Below are 23,855 nucleotides of genomic sequence, written 5' to 3'. Positions count from 1 at the left end.
TGCTGTATGTACTTTGATGTTTACCGGTGACTTTTCACCTCTATCGTTAAATATGTAGTATGAGTGGCTTACCACTCTTAATAGGATAAAGTGCTTTCTTTAAACTAATGGCAGAGATGACCAAGTTATTTTGAATTGATAAGTTGGCCTGAATTCCCAGATACAGAACATCAGAAGTAATGAGCGTGGCTATAATCCTAAGCAAAGTTTTGGGACCAGGTTTTAACAGTTTCTCAGTTGTGTCCAACTGCAGGTTTTGTGTGGTGTGATGTAACTTTTTTTTTTGCTGTGCGGTGAGGCATAAGAATCTTTGTTCTCAGATAGGGATAGAATCCCTGCCCCCTGCAGTGGAAGTGTGAAGTCCTACTAATCACTGGACCACCAGGGAACTCCTTGTAATTACTTTTCTGTATATAGTTGGCTCATGAACAATGCAGGTTTGATTGGCATGGGCCTGCTTATATACAGACTTTCAATAAATACCTGTTGCTTTATTACACGGTCCATGGTTGGTTGAATCATTTGATATGGAATCTCAGATACAGAGAACTGACTAAATTATACTCGAATTTTCAGCAACATTGGAGATTGGTTATTCAGGGTTCAGCTTGGTCTTCTAAGGGAAATTTGAGTGTAACATATCTCAAGTTCAGCCATACTTTACGCTTAATTGTTCTGCCTAACCAGGTCTCCTAGTAGATGATGTCAGCTAGATATGAGAGAAAACAATTTGAACAGATAAGTAAATGTAGGTAAAATGTAAGGTTGATAGGTGGCAGATATCTTTACAATTTTTAAAAAAACATTTAACAAAAAGCATTTTTAAGAGGTGGTTAGTGACCCAAGTTGGTGTTCTGTTGGGAGTAGTGATAGTTCTGGACATTTGCCAGATGGATGCCAAGAAGTTTACTTGTCTTGGTTTCCAATTGTACTTCACATTAAGGGATGCGAAATTCACAAGGAACCTAGGTGTGGTCAGCTGTTTGCAAGTCTTTTTGTTAATCTTTGACTTAATGTGCCTGTGTGTGTGTGTTTACCTGTGAGCAGTATGGAAAATGTCTAAATTTCATTGGGAAAAATTGGTAATTTAAGAATTTCAGTTACTTTAAAGTTAGCAATCATTAATTTTGGCAGTAGTTTACTCTCAATTTTAAATTTGAACATAATGTGAAAACTACTGATACCTAATGAACTGATGGGGTAGATTATTGGATTATTGAAATTATTCTCTTGGTATTTATACTTCTCCTTGCTTTTTTTTTTAAAGTTGTCTTCCAGAATTGTGTTCTCCAAAATGTCCTTTCATCTCAATGTGGTTTTGAGTTTGTCTTAGCCAGTTGGTGTCATGTTCTCAGTAGTTTTGGTGCCAGTGATGTTAAAGGGGAAAGAATGGGATCTAGATTTTTCTAAATCTAAAGGTTAGAAATGACTTCTGAAGTCTACTAATCCTACAATACTCTGAGCATCTTATTTCCGTTTTGGGTCACAAAACTGGGAATGGAATTTGGATATTCGAGTTTAGAGTGAAAGCCCATTTATTGACTAGCTCAGAAGTTGCTTTCTTGTGCCTAGGCACTGTTCTAGGGATACAAAGGCAGTTTTGGTGCCTGCCTTCGTAGGGCTATCCTTGAACAAGTTTTTTATTTTTTAAACAGGTATCAAGTCCTGAACTGAGGAAAGGTAAGCCTTGTGGGGTAGACTCCCACTTTGTTCTCCGTGCAAGGCTTAATGATTCTGATAGTTTATGCTGGCAATGCTGAAGCAAGACGTAAGAACACCACAGGTGGTTCCTCTTTCTGCTCTCTGTTCAGTTTGCCACGTTGAGTTGCTCAGTTGCCTTCTGACCAGAATCCAGGTCTTTGGGGGAGGCTGAAGTAAACCCAACATTACACTCCTCCCCTTTGTAGGTGCCATTTCCCAGAGCTGTTGAGAGGGTTTCTTCAGTTGTATCACCTTTGTAGGTCATTTTTGTGTTACCTGTAAAGTTGAAAAAAGGGTCATGGGTTAGGAAGAACAATAGAGTGATTAAAAAACTTGTTCTCTCTGGGGGATAATATCAAGTTACCCTTAGGGTGTGCTATGTGTTTTTCTCTTATCTCTTGACCACCTCTTTCCCCATGACTTAGTCAAACTGAGGAAAAATTAGGTTTCCCCTCAACAACTCTAAATGATAATACTAGTAACAAAAGGTCTAATAAAGAGCACTAAGGTCTAAAGAGCACCAACTCTTCATCACTCCATCTCTATCATCTTAGTACAAGTGGTACAGTTGGGGAGTTGAGTTCATGTAAGCAATGGTTGACTTGCATTCTGGGAGCCAGTGGGGTCAGGGAGCAAAGTGCTGTACGTGGGAAGTCTTCCCAGAGGTGTTTCCATACCCCTGTTGTGGTGTTGGATTTACTTCTGCCTACATGGTGGTAGCGAGGAGATATGCTTAGGGTTCACTTTTCCCATTTTTCCATCTTTCTCGAAGGATACAAGGGTCCAAAGCACAAAAACGGACAGATCCTTAAACTTGAACACTACTTGGGCCCAGACAGTATGTGAGATGAGTAATTTTCACTGTTTTCTCATAAGGATCTTCCTACGTACATTGATTTCTAGAGCCAGAGGCTGTAGAATATGGCCTCTTGGCATTTCAGCCCTCTCTGGTACTAAACTGCAAGCCTGGGGATCTGGAATTTTTTTGTTAAGAGCGTGAAATCTTGAATGGTAACAAATACCTTGAGTTGTTCTTAGAGCAGTATCAGACTGCATACTTATCCACAGCTCTGTAGTTTTCAAGCAGAGCTTAGTAAAAGTGGTTTGTAAGTAATGATCAGTTATTTATTGGTTTCTTTTTGGCTGCTTGATAACCAAGATTACATCTTTAAAGTTACAGTCTTCATTTGCCTACTATAAGATAAATTCCACCAGGGTAAGTTGTATCTTTCTCCCAGGGTGTGAATCAGTTTCTCTGGGTCTTGAAGAGGTCTTCAAGACATCCTCAAGTTCATGGGAAGTTGAGTCAGTTGAAGAATGAGTGGTTAAGATGAATATACAATGTTTAGAGTTACAAAGTACTGAGATATGTTACCAAATGAGATTGAGTTTTCTGGGTTTGAAAAAAGATACTGAAAAAAAAGGGATACATTTGATGTTCACTTTGAGGAAAGGAGTCAATGGGCTTTCTTGAAGTTTGTATCTTGAAGAGAATGAATACTCTTCAGCATCTTAAAAAAGATGCTATTGGCTAGGAATTTGTTAATCCAGTAGTAATTATATTAAATCTAGATTAATAGTTGCCTTTTCGTTACTGTGTAACCAGAGTTGGAATCCTCATTTTTTGATTTTGGTTTATTAGACTGCATTGCTTTCATGTTTTCCCTCGTAAAGCAGTGCCAGTGGTGCTGGGACTCTGACCTGGTTTCATGGCTTGAGAACCTACTCTTAACACAGAATCTTACTGATCTCTCAACCATGTAATTCTTAAGACAGTTCTGTCCGATTCATCCTAAATCCTGCATGGTCTCCCCAGTTAAAGCAGCCCAAATCGCCCCTGTTCCATGAGGCAAAGTCCATAGCTTACTCTCCCAGCAAAAATGAGATGCACTTATTATGGGTAGTTTTGGTTCTTTGAAATTCCTTCCTGCACAGTGGTGCTGTCTGGTTCCTAATAACTTTATGGGTTACAGACCCTCTCGAAAGGTCCTTGCCAGAGACAGTTGCTGGCAAAGTCAGGTCCCAAGTGAGAGCAGAGCAGGGGAATGATTCAGTACTTACCTCTGGAAGGCTTGAATTTCTCATAGCACCTAAAGATGGCGACAAGGAGAAGCCCTTCTCCAGCCTGGAAAATCATGTACAGGAGAGGGAAGAAGAAAAGTGGTCCAATGACTTCAGGGGGGAAGGTCACGTTGAGGATGGTGGAGCAGAGTTGAATATTTTGGCATCCAGTCTCCATGCTGACAGTGCGTTTGCATCTGTTTTGATTAAAAAACAACCAGATGCCTTCAGAGAAGGGACATAAGGGTGCAACTTCACTTGCTCATCTTTCTCCCAAATACTTTCTAAGAGAGACTGACAGTCCAACACAGAAAGATGGAACTGAAGCACGTGTGGAGTGCACCAGGTTTTGAGAAAAGTCAAATTGACCCGTCTCTTGGATCACTAGTCCAGCCTTGTGGAAGATGGTGACTAGTAGGTCCATGTTGGGGAGGTTTTAATGAGGGAATTTTTGATTAGCTAGAAATCTAGTTTGTCACTTGTGGAATTACCAAAATGAATTTTGGAAAAAATGTCTGGCTATAGGGAGAAAAGATATGAGCCAGTATCATTCATTGGCACATGTTGAGTTATGTATAGGACAGTTAGGATTTCAGCGTAAAGGAGAAGATTGTCTAAGTGTCTAGGAACCTTGTTCTGTGGTCCGATTTCTGGCTTGGATGTCTTCAAAACACAACTGAAAGTTTGGTTCCATTATTTGCCTTTGGAACACATTCTCTTTTGCTTTACATTTTATGGGCTATGGGCTAAAGAATGTACTGTTTAATACAACATTTTATTCGCTGAATTGCAATTAGTGATTAAAATAGTTGCTTCCTAAAAAATCGTTAGCACTGTCTCCGCACATTTATTATAGAGTTGCCACCCCAAGGTGGTGTGTTACAACTAAAACATAGACAGAAAAGGAGGCAAAGGGGAAGGGATCCTTTTCCTCATCAAGGCTTGTCATGAAGACATGGAGCTACTCTGCTGCCGTTTGGTACCAGGGAGTTGGGCAGGTGGTGGAATCTAGGCTCTGCTAGGGAGCACTTCATGAACTGTTCTTCTTTGCATGATTAGATACCTTTGGGTTTTGTTTCTCTACCTGTGTTATTCATCCACTACCTTGCCTCCCCACTGTTTAGTCCAAATTTCCTTGTTCCGTTTTTGCATTTGAATATATTGCTTAAAAATTATCTTCCCCAGATTTTGGATATTTTTTTCTGAGAGGCGTGGGACAGTGGAACTAAAACGACAATACCTACCGTCCGTTGAGGCAGAAAAGTGCAGAGAGAAGGTAGCCTAGCAGGAAGCCGATGAAAGGCATCAAGGAGGAGGTGGCCAGCAAGTGTGGTGTCATGACAAACAAGATGCTCTTGCCCACGTTGAGGGCAGAGAGCACTACAACCGCCACGCTGCACAGAAGCAGGAGGATGATCCCCCCCTGCGAATAGGACGAGAAGAAAGGCAGTTAGAAGGGGGTGGGATACAGAGGCGCACAGAGGGCTAGGGAAGCACTGGTGGATACCAAAGGGGGGAAACAGTAAGCAAATTGAAGTGGAAGGGAACATACAAGACCTTTATCATTATCTTGGATTTCTTATCTGTAGCTGGGCAGCTTCCTGGAGGTCATAGATCTGATTACCACGTTACTGAAAACTCGGCCAGACAGAGTTTCTGATAGACATCTCTGGGTAGTAGGTTTTCAGTGAAGTGCTGTGACTCTGAAGGATGAGACTATTCAGCCCTCCGGCAAAGTGGGTATTGTAAATGAAAGTTCTCTTTACACACCCCAACAATACTTTGGATGCTCTGGATATTTTGGAATTCAGTAGAAGTTGTTCTTAGAACCTGTCATACTTGTCCTAAATACCTCCTTTATGGGTAGGGACTTTATCTATTTTAGGATGAATCAGATTTCTGGAAGTTGCTAAAAGTCATGTGAAGCAAAGCTGGTTAAAGCAGGTAATGAAGTCAGATAATGTGTTTTAGATCTAAATGATGTATAGGGATGAGTGCTTTTCTTGAGTGACATGCAAATTGGGAAGATAGGAAAGTTCCTAAAAGGAGTTTCAAATAGCTCAGGTAATAACAGCATCTTTAGGAACAGTGCAGGTCCACCCTACCCCAGGTAAGAGCTGTGAAAGCAACTGTCATCAGGAACAATGGTATGTTTTTGTTTATTTTAAAATGTATGATTTTATAGTTGGATCTTACATACCACTTAGAATTTTCAATAGGTAATTTATTATGAAATTAGAATGTTAAGAATTTTTCCTACTGACAAGGATTCAAGGTTTCAAAGTGTGTACATGTCTGCATTTTAGAGAGTGACATCTAAACTGATGAAATATATGCATAAACTTAAGCTCTGTCCCTCTCATCTTCTGAGTTGTGGTGTTTAGTCACTAACTTGTGTCCGACTCTTTGCAACCCCATGGCCTGTAACCACCAGGCTCCTCTGTCCATGGGATGTCCCAGGCAAGAATACTGGAGTGGGTTGCCATTTCCTTCTCTGGACGATCTTCCTGACCCAGGGATTGAACCCTCATCTGCACTGGCAGGCGGATTCTTTACCACTGAGCCACCAGGGAAGCCCCATCTTCTCAGTAAAGGTGTGTGCAGCAAACTTTCCTTGAACTTACTGTGTTCTGTAATGGTTATGTTATGGTTCCATTTCCAGCTCATTTCACACTTGTCTTGTATTTCCTAATGCGATTTTTTAAAAAATTGTGGTAAAATATGTAGAACACAAAAGTTGCCCATTTTAACCATTTTTGAGTGTATAATTCAATGACATTAATTACATTTGCAGTGTTGTCCTAGTGACAATTTAATGTTTGTTTATATTGCTCTAATTGCAACTGCGCAGTTAGTTCAGCCTGTGTTTCTAAAGCATGTTGCAACTGATTACTGTTGGTGGTTCTGTCCCAGGATAGAAAGGAATCTCACCAGTAACAACATGCTTCAAGTTTTATTGAGAGACTATTAACTGATACAACTGACAGGGAAGCCTGGCATGCTGCAGTCCATGGGGTTGCAAGAAGTCGAACACGACTGTGTGACTGAACAACAAAAATTAACTGATTAACTGCTTAGTTACCCTTGGGTTTTGAGTTAATTTCTCTGTTTGGATTTTTGCCTCTTGGGTTTGTCCTCTACCTGATGTCCATATTTTGTTCTGAAGAGTGTAATGAAGAATGTAGGCGGTATTGGGCTACAAGGATTGTCTGTGAATCCAGAAGCCCTCTTTCTCTGTGTGGGTGTTAATCTCAAGCCCTCATTCTCATTCTCCCACTCTTGGGGCCTTTAGAGTGGTGGTGAGCACAGACATTGGTGTGACCCAGGTGTGAAAACTGGCTTAGCTGTCCTCAAGATGTGTAAACTGGTGAATCCTTCAGCCTTCTGAGTGAGGTTGACAGCACAGCACCTGGCATCTTAGAACCACTGACTGAGTTGTAGCTTGTAGGGAAAAGAGAGGAGTTTAACATCCCAAAGTTTCTTGTCACTCTCAGTCCTGCCATTTGTGAAAATCTCATGTCCGTGAACTCTTGCTAAGAAGAGAGGCCACAGTAGTTTTTTCATAGGTCCCCGTGTTTTCCATTCATGGACAGCCAGCTCAGCTTGCCAGTGATCCGGGAGATAACCGGCCTAACTCCTCCCATGCAGGTGACCTGGTTGGTGAATGACCCCATGAGGAAATCCTTCCTGTCATTTAGAGAGTTTGTAGAGTTACAGAGAGGGGGAGGCAAGAGCAGAGACAAGTGTGAAAATTTTGACAGGGAGCCCCGCGGGCTGCAGAAGTCACAAGGTGGCATAAACTGAGACAGAGTCAGGTCTTTCATCAGTAGCAGCAGGTGTGGGGAAAGCATAGGTAGAGTGGTGAGTCAGTGTCAGGATGGGATCTTTATTATAATAAGAGTGGTGAGTGGCTTATGCTGAGAGTGGTCCTGGACTGTGTCATGCCTCAGGTTCACCAACTTTCTAACTACATAGGCTTGAATAAACTCCTGCATGGGTGAGTTACAGTATAACTTGAATCGCCTTTCCAAATGGTGAAAGTGTTAATTGCTCAGTCGTGTCCAACTCTTTGTGACCCCCTGTAGCCTGCCAGTCTCCTCCGTTCCTGGGATCTTCCAGGCAAGAATACTGGAGTGGGTTGCCAGTTCCTTCTCCAGGGGATCTTCCAGACCCAGGGATCACACCTAGGTCTCCCATGTTGCAGGCAGATGCTTTACCATCTTAGCAACCAGGGAAGCCCAAATGGGGCATCCTTAAAATTGTATCTTGGTGTGTCTAAATGTGACCTGTCACTAGGGAATGCAACTGGTTGAGCAGAGTTGGAACAGATACCTTCTATCAGAGCCAGTTATCAGAAGTTGGGAGATTTTGATTTGAAAGTCTCTAGGAGTGTTTGGTATGCAAAGAAGCTGGGACAGTTGTTCCAGCTTGTAACTCACTACATTAGGAAACGGAGAGATTAAGAATGAGCATAGTCCTCAAACGTAAAAGCAAGAAAACTTCAGGCTTTACATCTTGGCCACTTTCTTTTCTCTGCAACCTCACAGGCTTGATACCCTGTTTGGGAGCAATTGATAAATGGGGCTGTTGCCCTTCTGCTTGTCTAACCTTGGAGGTTTGGCCAGCGGCAAAGCAGGTCCCAAGATACATTTTATGTGATTCTTTGTTACTGGCTCCTGTCTTTCCAGTCCAAGTGTATCTCAGACCTTTTAATGTCCTCTGGGATCATTTGCTGTAGAATTGAGTCATGGATGTGTAACAAAACAGGAATGAGAGACATTCCCTGGGCCTCAAGTTATTCTATATATGAAATGGAAATAAGGCAGGAGACTACTTCATCTTGAAGCCCTCTCTGGCTTTAAGATCTGAGATTCTTTTTTCCATCATCAGAACACTTAAAAAAAAAACAAACTGAAGTGTACTTGATTTACAATGTTGCGTTCATTTCTGCCCTACAGCCAAGTGACTCAGATAAATGTCATCTTCTTTTATGTTTTATCACAGGACACTGAATATAGTTCACTGTGCTATATAGTAGGCCTTGTCCATCCATTCCATATGTAATAGATTACTAATCCTAAACCCCAGTTCCATCCCTCCTCTACTACCCCTCTCCCTCTTGGCAACCACAAGTCTGTTCTCTATGTCTGTGAGTCTGTTTCTGTTTCACAGTTAAGTTCGTTCATGTCATATTTTGGATTCCACATATAAGTGATATCTTAAACAGTATTTGTCATTCTCAGAAGAATACTTAGATCAGGAGACATGTTCTTATATCAGTTGCTTTTGGGGTTCTAGTCTCTGGTTTCACCTATAAAGGGGAGGAGGGCAGAGTTGCTTTAAGTGATACCACAGGTCATTTCACATTTTTATCTTCTGTGATATATTTTTTTCTTTTGTTCCTACATTCCACAAGCTCTTCAGTAAGTGAGATAATAGGTTCATGGTTCTGGTGTTTTGCTTTTCTCCTAATGTGTAGGAGAGACAGGATTTGTCCTTTATTCCTTTGTTTATTCTCGGGCATTAGATGTGAGTGTTGAGAATTCAATGTTAAGACAGCCTTAGGATCTTATTTCTTGCAGGTGGGTGGGGAATAAAAACGAGTGGTATTTGTAATGCAGTATGATAAATGCTACAAGGATTTGGGTGATAAGGGAGCAAATAGGACACAGTTTCTGTCCAAGTTTGTTGGTTAAGAACAACTTCCTAGAGGAGGTGCTAATTGTGTTGAGACTTGAAGGATGTGACCAATGAAAGGTGGCGGTGAGGGAGGTGGGAATTTGGAGGGAGGAGGATTCCAGGCAGAGGGAAGGACATGTGCAAAGAGAAGAGCTGACACTGGAGAGGTTGGTTGAGACCAAATCAAGAAAGAGCTGAGAAGCCTCATGACTCCTGGGGGAGAATAAGGAACCAGTGAGGGACTTTAAGCAGTGGAGTGACCTGATAGTTTGTTCTTTCCAGACTCGGGTTAAAATTAGGTAAGGGAACCAGGTTGGAAGTCTGACTAGCTTAGTGAGAGAGAGAGTGGCCTGGATGAAGACGGTGGATGCAGGGATGGAGAGACACGGACTCAAGCAGAAGAAGGCAGAACTGGCAATAGGTGATTAGTGTGGGTGGGAAGGGGGAGAGGATGTGGAGAATGGCTTTCTGGTTTCTGACTCAGGCAGTTGGGCACATTAAATGCCATTCATTGAGATGATCACACAGGGAGGAGGGAAGAGCAAGCTTGAGGAAATGGTTTAAATTTAAAACATACTGAGTTTTAAATGCCTGAGGCATATTCAGTAGAAAGATTTGCTAGTTAATACTTGGATTCTGGAGTCAGGAGAGACATGAGAGCTGAAGATGACCACCACTGTTCTGGCTGTTGAGATCTCATGGTGGGAAGGTCCCGGGCTTAGGTAAGAAAAGCAGAAAGCTTGGGCTGAATGCAGAGAAGTAACCTTTGCCAGAGGAACTCACAAGGGAGTTAGAAAAGAAATGCCAGAGAGGTGGTAGGAAAGCAGGTGCCCTGTCACTGAAGCTGAGGAGAAAGATTTCTGAGATGGAGGCAGTGGTCAGCCATACCAAAAGCTGCTAAAAGAAGAGCTGAGACATGTCTGTTGGATTTGGTGAAGAAAGTGGAGTCAGGTGGTCATCAAAATGTGAGTGGATGGGAGACTGAGGAGTAGACATTGATTGATGAAGGTGGTCACTGGAGAACAGCCCTGGGGGCAGTGTGGTGGGAGTGGAAGGTAGGTGGGGGCAATGGGTGTCTCCTGGGAGCACAGTTAGGAAGGGGAGGAAAGACAGGTGTTGGCTGAAACAGGAAGTACAGTCCAGTGACTACTTACTGAAAAAAAAGGAGAGATGTAAACCAGAACCGATGTTGATTGGGAAGAATTAATATGGTGTCATTCTAGAAATGAGGGTGAGGAGGAGGCTATGGGGATAGAGGATATGATGAATAAAAGGAGATTACTGAGAAGCAGGGGTGAAAACAGAAGATGCTGTCCAGAGCAGAGTGGGATGATCAGCCATTTGGCAGGAGGTTTCACATCTTCCAGCAGGTCAGGAGGGGAACTGTGGCCGTGGTATTAGGACTGCACCAGGGCAAGAGCAAAAATCTACCTTTGGCAATGGTACTGTGAAGATCGAAAGACCGTGGAAACCTGACCAAAACTCTTTGTCTTAGGCCCAAAGCTGCTGCCAAACCTTACGCTTCCAAGTAGTGTACCTTGTACACCGGCTCAAAGGCATAGACCCAGGGACAGGAACAAAAACAGGCCTTCAGGGGGCAGAGTTTATCCTGAGGACCAGGTTGGCGCTTGGATCCCAGGCATGAGCAGTGAGCCAGAGGAGAGACTGGTGGGGACTGAGCACCAAGGTCATAAGAGTTGGCAGAGGGATCTCTCTAAGAGTCTGTTTTTTCCAAAGGCGAGGCAGTGGCATGATGCCCTCATAGCACTCCCCCACACCCTTTGGGACCAACTCTCCACTTTCCTCCCATCCCATTCCCAAAGTGCTATGAGTGTGCCTACCAGCTCTTCTGGTCTCTTCCCCTCCAGCTTCTCATCTAGTCAGCCATGTTTGCCTTTGGTCTCCCTCTGAACTCCTATTCAGGCATTTCTTAGGCTTACCCAAATCGGACCCTTTCTTCATGGTCTGGCTCAAGACCACCTCTCCTTCCATCCTCGAGAGAAGCCTTCCTTGACTACCTGGCCCTTACTAACCTTACCTTCTTGCATTCTGCCAATGCCTGACTGTACACTGTTGGGTCTTGTTTCTCATGTGTTATTGATTTTCTGCGAGTAAACTCTTAGAGGACAGTGAATCCTCAGAGAGTAGCATAAAACTTAGCATCTAGTAGGTACATGATAAAAGCTTAATTTTATTATCAAAATGATTGTATGTTGTGTGTGGTGGTTTCCTTTTTTTCCTGCTAACTCTTCAAAAATACTCTCATGTGCATTAAAGTCTCATGAAGTAGGTTGTATCAGTAGCAGACTTTTTTTTTTTAAGCAAAGAAAGAAACTGACACAAAAAGCCCAAATGACTCGGCTCAAGCCATTCACTGCTGTGATGGTGGGGTTCTCACTCCCTGCCCAGACCCCCAGGTTCTTACCTTGGTGACATAGCGTACGTATTGTGGCCGTTTGGATTTGAGGATGATGCCTGTGGTGCAAGGGATGAGAATCAGGATCAGTGATATCACGATGCCGCCGTAGGGCACCTTGTCCTTCAGGGACCCATCATAGATGCCCCTGGAGTAAAGGTACAGGAGGAGGGGCATCATGCCCAGGGCAAAGAATGTGGAGCAGGTCGTCATCACGATGCTGAGAGGGAGACATAGGAAAAATGCAGAGAGAGAGATCATTAATTCAGGCATACCTCATTTTATTGCTGTTCACAGTTGTGTTTTTACAAAGTGAGTGAGTGTGGCAATCCTGCATCAAGCAAGTCTATTGGTGCTGATTTTCCAACAGCATTTGCTCACTTCTTGTCTTGTCATGTTTTAGTAAGTTTTGCAGTGTTTCACGCTTATTCACTGTATTTGTTACAGTGATTTTTGATATTACTATTGTAATTGTTTAGGGGCACTATGCATCATGCTCATGTAAGATGGCGAACTTAAAGGATATAAATGTGTGTGTTTTGATTGCTCCCCCTTTTCTCTCTCCTCGAGCCTCCTTATTCCTTGAGACACAATACTGAAATTAGGCCATTTACGAACCCTACACTGCTCTCTTAAGTGTTCAAGTGAAAGGTAGAGTTGGATGTCTCTTATGTTTTTAAGTTAAAAGGTAGAAATGTTTACTCTTAGGAAACCCTGTGGATATCCCAGGCAGACAGAAGGCCAGGCTTCTTGCACCAAACTGCCAAGTTGTAAGTGCAAGGGAAAAGTTCTTGAAGAAAATTATAAGTGCTACCATAGCGAACTCACGAATGAGAAGAAAGCAAAACAGCCTTACGGAGAAAGTTGAAGTGATCTAAAGAGACGATCAAACCAGCCACAACAGTCCCTTAAGCCAAAGTTTGATCCAGATCAAGGCCTGCATTCTCTTCAATTCTAGGAAGGCTGAAAGAGGTGAGGAATCTGCAGAAGAAACATAAGCATGTTTCTTGCCGTATGCGTATATGTGGAAGTGCAAGGTGAAGTAGCAAGTTCTTAGGTAGGAGCTGCAAGTTATCCAGAAGATCTCCCTAAAGTCGTCAATGAAGGTGGCCGTGCTAAACAGATTTTCAGTGCAGATGAAACTGTTCTATCAGAAGAAGATGCATCTACAGCTGCCATAGATAGTAACTCCTCTGATGGATCTGTGCAAAGTTAACAGAAAATCTTCAGGAAAGGATTCACTGTTCTGGATGGCCATTCATGATTCTTGGAAAGAGGTCAAAATATCAATGTTACAGGAGTTTAAAAGAAGTTAACTTCAACCCTCATGGATGACTTTGAGCAATTCAAAACTTTTGTGGAGGAAGCAACTACAGATGTGACTGTGGTGAAAATAGCAAGAGAACAAGAAGTGGAGCCTGAAGATGTTACTGGATTGCTGCAGCTTGAATGGATAAAGAGTTGCTCTTTACGGATGAGCAAAGAAAGTGGTTTCATGGGATGGAATCTACAACTTGTGAAGATGCTGTGAAGATTGTTGGAATGACAACAGAGCATTTAGCATTTTACGTAAACTTTGTTGATAAAACAGTGGCAGGGTTTGAAAGGACTTCAGTTTTGATAGAAGTCCTATTGTGGATAAAATGCTATCAAACAGTGAAATCATTTGTGAAGAAAGAGAAGGGAAGAGTCAATCAATGGGGCAAACTTCATTGGTTTATTTTAAGAAATTGCCACAACCACTCTCACCTTCAGCAACCACCATCCTGATCAGTCAGTAGCTGTCAGCTTTGAGGCAAAACCCTCTACTGGCCAAAACATTACCATTTGCTGAAGCCTCAGATGATGGTTAGCATTTTTAGCAATAAAAAATTTTAAAATTAAGGTATATAAATTTTTATAAACAATGCTATTGCACCTTTTATAAGTCACAGTATAGTTTAAACATAATATGTATATGCACCAGGAAACCAAAAAATTCACATGACTTACATCATTGTGATATTCTGCTTTATGGTGGTGGTCTGGAAATGAACTTGCAGTATCTCCAAGGTATGCCTGTACTATTTGTGGAGTGCTTGCTATATGCCAGGCATGGCGTGAAGAACCTTACATAATGTATTTGTTTCCTCTTCCCAGTAGTTGTAGGAGGTAAGCATACTGTCACCTTTTTACTGATGAGGAGAAAGCTGGGGACTTGAAGGGTTATGACTTGCCCAGGATCACAAAGGTAGGAAGGCTGAGGCAGGATTTGAACCCAGGTCCCTGTACACTTCACTGTGAAGGTGAAGTTGCTCAGTCGTGTCTGACCTTTTGCGACCCCATGCACTGTAGCCTACCAGGCTCCTCTGCCCATGGCATTTTCCAGGCAAGAATACTGGAGTGGGTTGCCATTTCCTTCTCCGGGAGATCTTCCCAACCCAGGATTGAACCCGGGTCTCCCCCGTGGTAGGCTGATGCTTTACCATCTGAGCCACCCGGGAAGTCTTCTACACTTCACTGTGGAAGGAGCCATTTTGATCTCCTCTGTAACAGAATTGTTTTTGCTCTCTGTACTTGCATATATGCACAGCCCACTTTGGAAAAAGCTGTGCGATCCCATTGCTGACTGTAGCCCTTTGGATTGTAGAATAACACCTGACCTACAGTGGCTGAGTGTCTGCCTTTAGAGCCTAGGGCATGGCTGGACATGGTGGTTCTGTCTAACTAAAATAACAGATCAAGCACATCAAGAACATTTTCTCTCAGGGAGTTTGAATGTATACACAATGATAGAGCACTTCGTCTTTGAGAGTGGGTGGCATGGGAGGGATGGTCAGGCAAAAACCAAAAGCATGCAAAGAAAAAGCAGTAAACAGAGGCTGTGATTAAGTGTGAAAGCCACTCAGTCATATCCAACTCTTTGTGACCCCATGGACTATACATCCATGGAATTCTCCGGGCCAGAATACTGGAGTGGGTAGCCTTTCCCTTCTCCAGGGGATCTTCCCAACCCAGGGATCGGACCTAGGTCTTCCACATTGCAAGCAGATTCTTTACTAGCTGAGCCACAAGGGAAGCCCATACGATTTAAGAGAACTGTTAAAAAAAAAAAAAAATGAATTGAAGGAGCACAGTAGTGGAGTATTAGAGAAGGCAGCAACCCACTGTTAAGTGACAAGATACTCTGGTCATCAGACCTGTTTTGTATCTTGAGTAATATTCTAGTTCCCAACACTTGAGGGTTTCTCAGGTGGTGCCTAGTGGTAAAGAACCTACCTCCCTGCCAATAAAAGAGATGTAAGAGATGTGGGTTCGATCCCTGGGTTGGGAAGAGCCCCTGGAGGAGGGCATGGCAGCTCACTCCAGTATTCTTGCCTGGACAATCCCATGGAGCCTGGCAGGCGACAGTCGAGTCTGGGGGTCACAGCTGCACACGACTGAAGCGACAGCACACACGTGCACACACACCCAACACTGATACTCTCATGTCCCTTGTGTTTTGGCTTATTCTTAACATTATTTATGGTAAATTGAGTGCGAGTCTCAGATCCTGAATAATAATGTATCTTCCCAGTTCTCATTTGTATCCTAACTGTCCTATTGCCATCTGCATTTGGTATCTCATTCTTGTTAATCCCAGAACACTGTGTAGGAAGAGGCTCTCCAGAAAGACCAACTGAGAGAGGAAGCTGCTAGAGAACATTCTTGGATTTGAGACATTCACTTTACAATATATGCTCTGGCTTCCATTCCAGTGAGTAGGTTGGGGATGAGGGCTTGATAAGACCCCAGGAAAGCCACGCTAAGTGTGCATCCCTCCTCTCCATAGCCCTATTCACTATCTACACTTACTCATTGTTTTCACAGAGATCAAATATGACTTAAATGACTGTCAACTACATCCTAGTCCAAAGGGTCTGGAGTATAGCCATCAAGAACACAGTTGGTGGATGTATATCACAAGGAGTAAGAAGCTGAGGAGAGACCCTCAAAAGATACTGTAGACTGAATAATGGGATGTCCCCCCAACATACTCATGAACCCCTAAAACACTTGAGCACATACTCCAGCTTGTAAGAAACTGAGGGAGGTTTCCCGGGACTAGAAACAAGGAATGTCAAGTAATTAGTAGGCTTGTGCTGAAGCTGCAGCATGTGGAGGGGTAGATGGTAGGGTGTTAATCTTGGTTATCTGGTGTTTAGGTTTTAATACCCAAGGGAGGGGCCAGAGTTGAGACTTTAAGCCTATGAAAAAAGGAGAGGTGAAACAAATGTTTACTCAGTAGTCAATACTCCAAAAGGACTATTGGAAAAATAGAACATCTAATTCTCTTATGGTTGAATATGAAATCATAATGCAAAAGAAGAATTGGAAATATTTGGAAAAAAGAAGTAGAAGAATATAGTATTTTAAAATATGGGTAGATGACAGAGGATGAGATGGTTGGATGGCATCACCAACTCGATGGACATGAGTTTGAGCAAGCTCCGGGAGTTGGTGATGGACAGGAATGCCTGATGTGCTGCAGTCCATAGGGTCGCAAAGAGTTTGACACCACTGAGCAACTGAACTGAACTGACTTTGGATTGGGCAATGATTTCTTAGATGTGATACCTAAAGCACAGGTAACCAAAGGGAAAACAGGTAACTGACTTCAAAACTTAAAAAACTGCTTCAAAGGATACTCAAAATAAGTCTCTCACATAATGGGAGAAAATATTTGCAAATCACGTAAGTGTCCAGTATCCAGAATATATAAAGAACTCTTACAATTCAACAGCTAAAAAACTCCAAATAACTCAATTTTAAAATGGGCAAAGGACTTGAATAGTCATTTCTCCAAAGATACACAGTTGGCCAACAAGCACATAAAAAGATGCTCAATACCATTCGTTATAAAAGAAATACAAATTAAAACTGATAACGAAATGATAAAGTGGTAATGAGATACCACTTCACACCCACTAGTAGAGCTAAACAATAAAAAGATATGGATAAGTCTTGGTGAGAATGTGGAGAAACTGGAATCCTCTTCTGTTTTTGATGGGATGTAAAAATGGTATAACTACTCTGGAAAAGTTTGACAGCTCTAAAAAAGTTAAACATACAGAGTTATCTATCATATGTCCCAGTAATTCTGCTTCTTGGTATATACCCATAAGGAAAGCATATGTTTACACAAGTACATACAAGTGTTCGTAGCAACATTAGTTATAGCTGAAAAGTGGAAAATAAAATACTGATGGATAAGCAAATTGTGGTGTATTCAATTATCACATAGATGAATCTTGAAAACATGGCAAGTGAAGGAATCAAAAACATAAAAGGCTAGGTATTATATGATTCCATTTACATGAAATCTATAGGGACAGAAGATAGATTTGTGGTTGCTGGGGGCTGGAGTGAGAGAATGGGGAGTGACTGCTAATGTGTTTAGGTTTCTATGGGGGATGATTAAAATGTTCTGGAATTACTGGTGATAGTTGTGCATCGTGAACATACTATAAACTACTGACTTACACACTTTAAAAAGGTGAATTTTATGGTGTGTGAATTATATCTTAAAAAATAATATTAAAAATCTAGAGGACAGATAAATTCATCCTTAGAGGAAAATTTATAGCTTGAAATGTTTATAAAGGAAAAGAAGAAAGATTAAAAAGTTAATGAGCTAAGCATTTTATTCAAGAGTTGGAAAGAGAAAGTAAACCCAATGAAAGTAAGAGAAAATATTAAAGATGAGAGAATAAGCTTTAAAAATTATATAAATTAATTGAGAATCAATTACACCAAGAGCAGGTTCTTTACAAAGTCCGATAATATCTTGTGGCAAGACTAGCCAAGAGAAAGGAGAATGGGCACAAATTGGTGTTAGTATGAATGCAAAAAGAAATATAATTTCTGATACAATAGAGATTTTAGAGGACCATAGAAGAAATCAAGGATAGTCTTATATTTTCATTTTTCTCTTCAGACTGAATGGACAATTTCCTGGGAAATATAATCTACAAAAACTAACTTAAAATGAAGTTGAAAACCTGAATCAATTTAAACTCACTAAAGACATTTAATAAACACTTTGAAACCTATTATCCAAACGTCACAAAAAATGTATATGATTTTACAGTAGAGTTCTGCTAAACATTCAAAGTACAGATCGTCTCAGTCTTATAGAGAGTAAAGAAAGGGGAAACATGGTCCAAATTATATATGATTAGTATGATTTTAGAACCAAAGGTAAAAAAGTCACATTATGAGAAAGGAAAATTAGGGACCATTCTCATTTACAAACACAGAAGCAAAAGTCACAAAATGTTACCTAGTGAATCTAGCCATACCTTTATAAAATAGTACAATGAACAAAATGGGTTTATCCCAGCAATATAAAAATGGTTTAATACTAGGCAATCTACTGCTATGTTCACTGCATTATTGGATTAAGGAAAAAAATGGTATCATAGATATAGAAAAGTGTCATTCAACAAAATTTAGTGTTCATGCATGGTAAAAATCAGCACACCAGCAACAGAATGGATTCCTTTTACCTGAAAAGGGTTATGTTGTGAAAAAATCCCCAGGAAATAGAAAACCTAATGGTGAAAAATTAGAAGGAATAAAGGTAGGATACCTGTTCTCATCACATCACTGCTGTTAATGACACGTCTTTGCTAGCATTGCAAAACAAGAGATAGGAAAACTATATAGATGGGAAAGGAAGAAACTAAAGTATGCCAATGATATAACTGTCCACAGGAAATTCAAGTGATTTTCTATTATAACTAGTAAATAGAATCCATGAAATTCTGAATACATTAGCAATAAAAAATCAATTAAAAAATTGAGTTCTGATATACTATGAAAAATTATTAGTAAGTGAATTTTTAATTATATGGCAGAACTTCCTAATATGAAATGATTGAATAAAAGGAAACCTATGCCAGTTTCGTGGATGGGAAGATTCAGTACTGATCTATAAGTTTAATGCAAACTTAATCAAATTTTCAGAAATGACTTTTGTCAACTTGAGAGTTAGTCTCAAAATTCAAGTGATGACTAAAGGGTCAAGAATAATTAACGTAATTTCCAAGAATAACAAGGTAGGGCAACTCCTTTCAGTTATCAAGATTTATCATAAACTTGTGATTAAGAAAATGTGATATTGGTGCAATAGCCACATAAAATAGAAGAGAGATCCAGACATAAACCCATGCTTATTTGAGCATCCGATCAACAAGAGATGGCGTTACAAGTTGCTGGAGAAAAATTCACTGATCCTAGGAATTTTCTCTATTCACATGGAAAAGATAAAATTAGATCACAGAATACATACTAATAAATTGAAGATCTTCATGTAAGATGCAAGGCTTTAAAACTTTTCAAACATAGGTGAATGTATGTATGACCTTGAGGGCAGTAAAGTGTTTCTTAAATAATCCCCAAAATATAAAATGTCAAGGAAAAATATTAATACAGTTGGTTAAATTAAAATATGCACTCTTATATCATCAAAAACGTAAGGATAAGCACCAAAAAAAAGCAAGTTGTCAAATGATATGGGTAGTATGTTACAGTTCATATAAAGTTTAAAAACATACAAATGCAGGAGTATATCTTGCTGATGGATATATACATACATAGTATAAAATATAAAAGGGCTCATGGGAGTGCTGAAAGTCAAATCCTGGGAGGTGCTCCGGTGAGTAGGGAGAGGGGAATGAGATTGGGAAGGGCATTCGGTGGGCTATAGCGCTAGCTATTGATCTCTGCCTAGGAGAAAGGCCACACACAAAACTTGTGTGGTTGTTTTGATGACCTTGAACAGGAGTCATGCTTACTTTGGCTTGGCATGTCGAGAGCTTTGGAATTTGCTCTGGGACTTGGTGTGCCTTGGTGGGGGTGTGTGTGGGAGCCGTGCTCCCAGACCTCCTGATACCTCCTCCGCACGTGCAAGGGCTGGACTCCTGACCTAAATTTCTGGTATCTGTGATGGTCGTGATCATGTTAACCCTGAAGGGCAGTGCTGGGAGGGCAGTCCTGTTGTAGCTCTGAGACTGGAACCTGTCGCATAGTAACATTGTGAATCTGGATTTCAGGCAGATTCTTTACCAACTAAGCTACCAGGAAAGCTGGCAACCCTTCTGCATCAGAATTAAGATATGGTCCAGGTTTCTCTCTACAGGACCCAGAGTCTGCTATGGACCCTGTCTAGGGGTCCAGGGACCAGGGGGAATGGAGCACATTTCTTTTTTTTTTTTTAAACCTTTCTGCTTAAATTCTCAGAGCACTCCACACAGCCTGCTTTGGGGCAACTGTATATACCCTGCTTGAGGGACAGGTTCTGCGCTCCTGTTAACAGGTGCTGGCGGCAGAAGCTGAGGGAGCGGTGAGGGAAGCGGTCAGTCTCTGTGGTGAAGTGGGAGACTTTGGGGAACCCGAGAAGCTTCTGTCTCCCCCTGCCTAGTCTGTCATGGTAGGGAGAGCTGTGAGAATCCTTGGGTTGTCTCCACAGCCATTGGCTCTGCTGTCCGCTGTAGGCTGGATGAGGGGTTGGGGGGAGCAGGTGAACTTGAGGGGTGGCATAGGTGGTCGTCAAAGGGGCCCAGTTCCTGCTGGCCCTCTCTCCTCTGTCCCCCAGGGAGGGCACGTTCTCTTGCCTGTGGGTCTTTTTTGGAGTATGACTCTCAGCATCCTACAGGAAAGAGCTGCTGTCCCTGGCTGCCTTGAGAGGTCCACCCGGGGGGGCGCCCAGCCTCCTGAAATGTACCTTCTCCCCCTTCCCCCCACGAGGGTCTCCCTCAGCTTCACTCCAGCCGTGAGGCAGAATGACAGGCAAGAGAGACCCTGGGACTGGCTCTGGACACAGCTCGCCCATGGATTCTCAGTGGAAGCCTCTGGCAAGTCTCTGGACTTCAGCTTTCTCACATGTAAAGTGGATTCGGTCTCAACATTCCTTTCTAATCCAGATGGGAATAACATGGTATTGTACACAAGCCTCAAACCCGTAGCCTCTGGGTGGCATCTGGGCCTCTGATATGTACAGTTTGGCTTGCATAGCATTTTAAAAACTTTGAAATCATTGCCAACAATTAAAAATTTGGAAATTTCACCTTCAAAGGGTGATTCCATCTTCTCCTGAAAATCAGGAAGCTATGCCAGCCATGAGTCCCTGATCCCACAACACCCACGGCAGAGATGGATGGCATATGCCCTGTGTAGGGAGGCCCACGCCTCCGAGGCTGGCGGTCACCCCCCAGGCATTGAAGATACTTGAGTGAAAGCACAGGCTTTGGAGCCCCCAGACCTTGGATAAATGTATTAACCTCTGTAAGGCTCAGTTTCCTCATCTCTAGAATGGATCTCCTTACAGCACCTCCTCATGGAAGCTGTATCAGGATCCCACATAGAGTGTTTGGCCCATTGCCAGGCTGTCTTTTATTATCAGCACCATTATCATTACTATAATATCTATAACAAGTTGTCCCACGTGAAGAACTCAATCTGGAATTTGAAGTTTCTGGCTGCTTGTGATGGTGGAGGGTGAGTGGGGTCAGAGGCCTGGTTTCATGTGCATGGAAGGTTGGTCTGTGGGAAGGGGCTTTATGGCAGAAGGTGGCTGTCCTGCAAAGCATTATCTCTTGAGGGGCCTAGGTGGAAGTGACAATTCCCACGTACCCAGACCAGGACCCTGAGCAAGAGAGCGTGAGTCACTGGAGGCTCCACTGGTGGAGGCTTAGAGCCTCAGAAAAGCAGGCATTGCCAAAGGGACCTTATTGGTACCCACTGGCTCAAGAGACTGGGACATCTGGTCACTCACACTTAGAGACTCTCCTATGCTTTACACTGACTCCCACCTCCCCACCCGCCCGCCCAGCTCTGCTGATACAGAGCCATAAGGCTCTGAGTACCCTGCCAGGCTCCTCTGTCCCTGGGGATTCTCCAGGCAAGAATACTGGAGTGGGTTGCCATGTTCTCCAGGAGATCTTCCCAACCCAGAGATTGAACCCAGGTCTCCTGCATTGCAGGTGAATTCTTTACCAGCTGAGCTACCAGGCAAGCTTGCAACCCTTCTACATCAGAATTAAGATATGGTTCAGGTTTCTCTGTATGGGACACAGAGGCTGAATTTGACCTTGTCTAGATCAGGTCAGGGGCTTGTTTTGCAGCAGGAAGGACCTGGATCAGATAAGGAGAAGAACTTCCTCACAGTAGGTGGTTGAATACTGGACATGTTCCTGTGAGAAACTGTACAAGCCAGGCACTCTCTCCATCAAACACCTCAGTGAGGGTTGAATTATATGGGTGGAGAGTCCAGAGCTTCTCAGGCGGCAGGTCCAGGTAACCCCCATGATCTTTTTCATTTAAGAATCAGCTCCAGCATCACTTGGCATCACCAGGAAGAGGATTCCCTACTTGGCTGGTTTCGTTAGTACAGTTCAGTCAGGGGCAGGGTAGTGACACGCACAAGCAGATGGACTGTCTTGAATTTACTGCCCTGCCTGGCATGGAATAGCCTCTTCACTGAGGACTGAACCATAAGAGACAGGCTTGAGATGGACAATTAAGTAAGAGCCAGAGCTTTTGTGCTGGTGAGTTTTCTTCAGCCAGCAGAAGCTGCTGCTGGAGCTGGAGCTGGTCTGACGTTGCCTTGCCCTGGGAAGCATTCCAGACCAGAGTCCCACCCTTTGGAAGGACTGGTATTCAGCCACCCCTTGCAGGATTCCACCCTCACTGACTTCTGCTGTAATGGTTTGGGTGTGGGGATGCTGCTGTTGCCTCCTCCCACTTTGGTTGAGGTGAGGCTCATCCTGACATGGGACCCTGACCTGGTGCTGGGGGACTCCAGGATCTACCTGGCTGTGTCTTTGCATTGAAGGGTTCTTGCCTCTAGTGGGTGGAGAAGGGAGGTTCAGAGAGGACAGCCACTTGCACAGACAGTTGGGATCTTTGGCAATTCCTTCCTGCTCCGCAGGAACTGGAGGTGCTCTTTGGTTCTGACCTGCCTTGATATCCTTGCAGATCTTTGGAACTAATCTACTCTCTGTTTTGTATCTCTGGTCTTGAAGCAGAATTCTGCCCACCCTGGCAGACGGGTGAAAGTTCACCAGAGGTCCCTTTGCTTTAAATCAGTAGAGTATTCCTTCAAGACAGTCCTTGCGCTCCATTTGAGACAACCCTGGGAGTAGGGGTGGGGTCTCTCCAGGATGTCCCTGGACCATCTGAGCCCCTTTGGCTTGGAGCCTAAGCCCAAGATGTACCCCAGCTCCTGCCCCCCAGCCCAGTGTTAGCTTTTGACAATAAATGGCTGCCACCCCCTGCCCTAGCAGCTTCCCAGCCCCCATTCACTCCCCTCCTGGCTCTTCGCCTTGACTGCAATCTCCCCAGGTCGCTCCCTCCTCACCCCCAGTCTTACCTCAGGTTCATGTCCCCCTTTATGGCTAAGGTGAAGATGTTGGAGAGGTTCCCCCCTGGTGAGCAGCCGCAGATCAGGATGGCCAGGGCCTCAACGTTGGTCAGCTGGAAGAACTTGCCCAGTCCAAAGGCGGTGAGGGGCATGATGCCAAACTGCGCCACCAGGGCGACGGCCAGCCCCTTGGGCCTCCAGAAGTGTGCCTTGATCTTGCTGAACTCCATGGTGCAACCCAGCGAGAGCATGATGGTTAATAGCATGATCACCAGAATGACGCTCAGTGCCCGGTCAGTGGGCCGCTTGCCGAAGTTGTGCGGGAGGGAGAAGTTGAACGGGGAAGACTCGTTGAAGCCCTCCATCCTCCTGGACGGCAGCGGTGGAAGAAAGACTGAAGTTCCCGCGCACCCCTGGCTGGTCTGCTGACTCCCTGCCCTGCCCAGTCCTTGCTGGGTGCCTTCCTCAATCACTTCCCAGGGCAGGGAGTTTCAGGGCAAAATGTAGATCTGAGCAAATAGAAGGATTATGCAACTGGCTGTTCTTTCTCTGGCTTTGGCTGCAAAAGAGTGTGCCCAGAGCCTTTTCTGTAGGGCTATTCTTGCCCCTCCTGAA

General features: G+C 43.2%; 1 protein-coding gene across 1 annotated transcript; it reads right to left on the bottom strand.

Annotated features, from left to right (window-relative positions):
- Window positions 1–631: 631 nt before the first annotated feature.
- SLC10A1 (solute carrier family 10 member 1) lies at window positions 632–23,855 on the bottom strand. The gene is made up of 5 exons (XM_061156785.1): window positions 23,250–23,855; window positions 11,867–12,077; window positions 5,007–5,185; window positions 3,763–3,959; window positions 632–1,977 (listed from the first exon to the last, which is right to left on the bottom strand). Exons 1-5 carry the CDS (start codon window positions 23,603–23,605, stop codon window positions 1,808–1,810), a joined length of 1,113 nt encoding a protein of 370 aa, XP_061012768.1. The 5' UTR covers window positions 23,606–23,855; the 3' UTR covers window positions 632–1,807.

Source organism: Dama dama, chromosome 12, assembly GCF_033118175.1.
Source record: "Dama dama isolate Ldn47 chromosome 12, ASM3311817v1, whole genome shotgun sequence".
Taxonomy (NCBI): domain Eukaryota; kingdom Metazoa; phylum Chordata; class Mammalia; order Artiodactyla; family Cervidae; genus Dama; species Dama dama.
The sequence above is the reverse complement of the archived record's forward strand: the minus strand, read 5'-3'. Positions and strand labels throughout refer to the sequence as shown.

Excerpts from the sequence above, each read along its gene's own strand:
- SLC10A1 (XM_061156785.1), bottom strand. The coding sequence starts at position 23,605 with ATGGAGGGCTTCAACGAGTCTTCCCCGTTCAACTTCTCCCTCCCGCAC. Across the intron at positions 12,078-23,249 it reads AAGGGGGACATGAACCTGAG|CATCGTGATGACGACCTGCT; the intron begins GTAAGACTGGGG and ends TCTCCCTCTCAG. Across the intron at positions 1,978-3,762 it reads GAAATTCAAGCCTTCCAGAG|GTAACACAAAAATGACCTAC; the intron begins GTAAGTACTGAA and ends TCAACTTTACAG.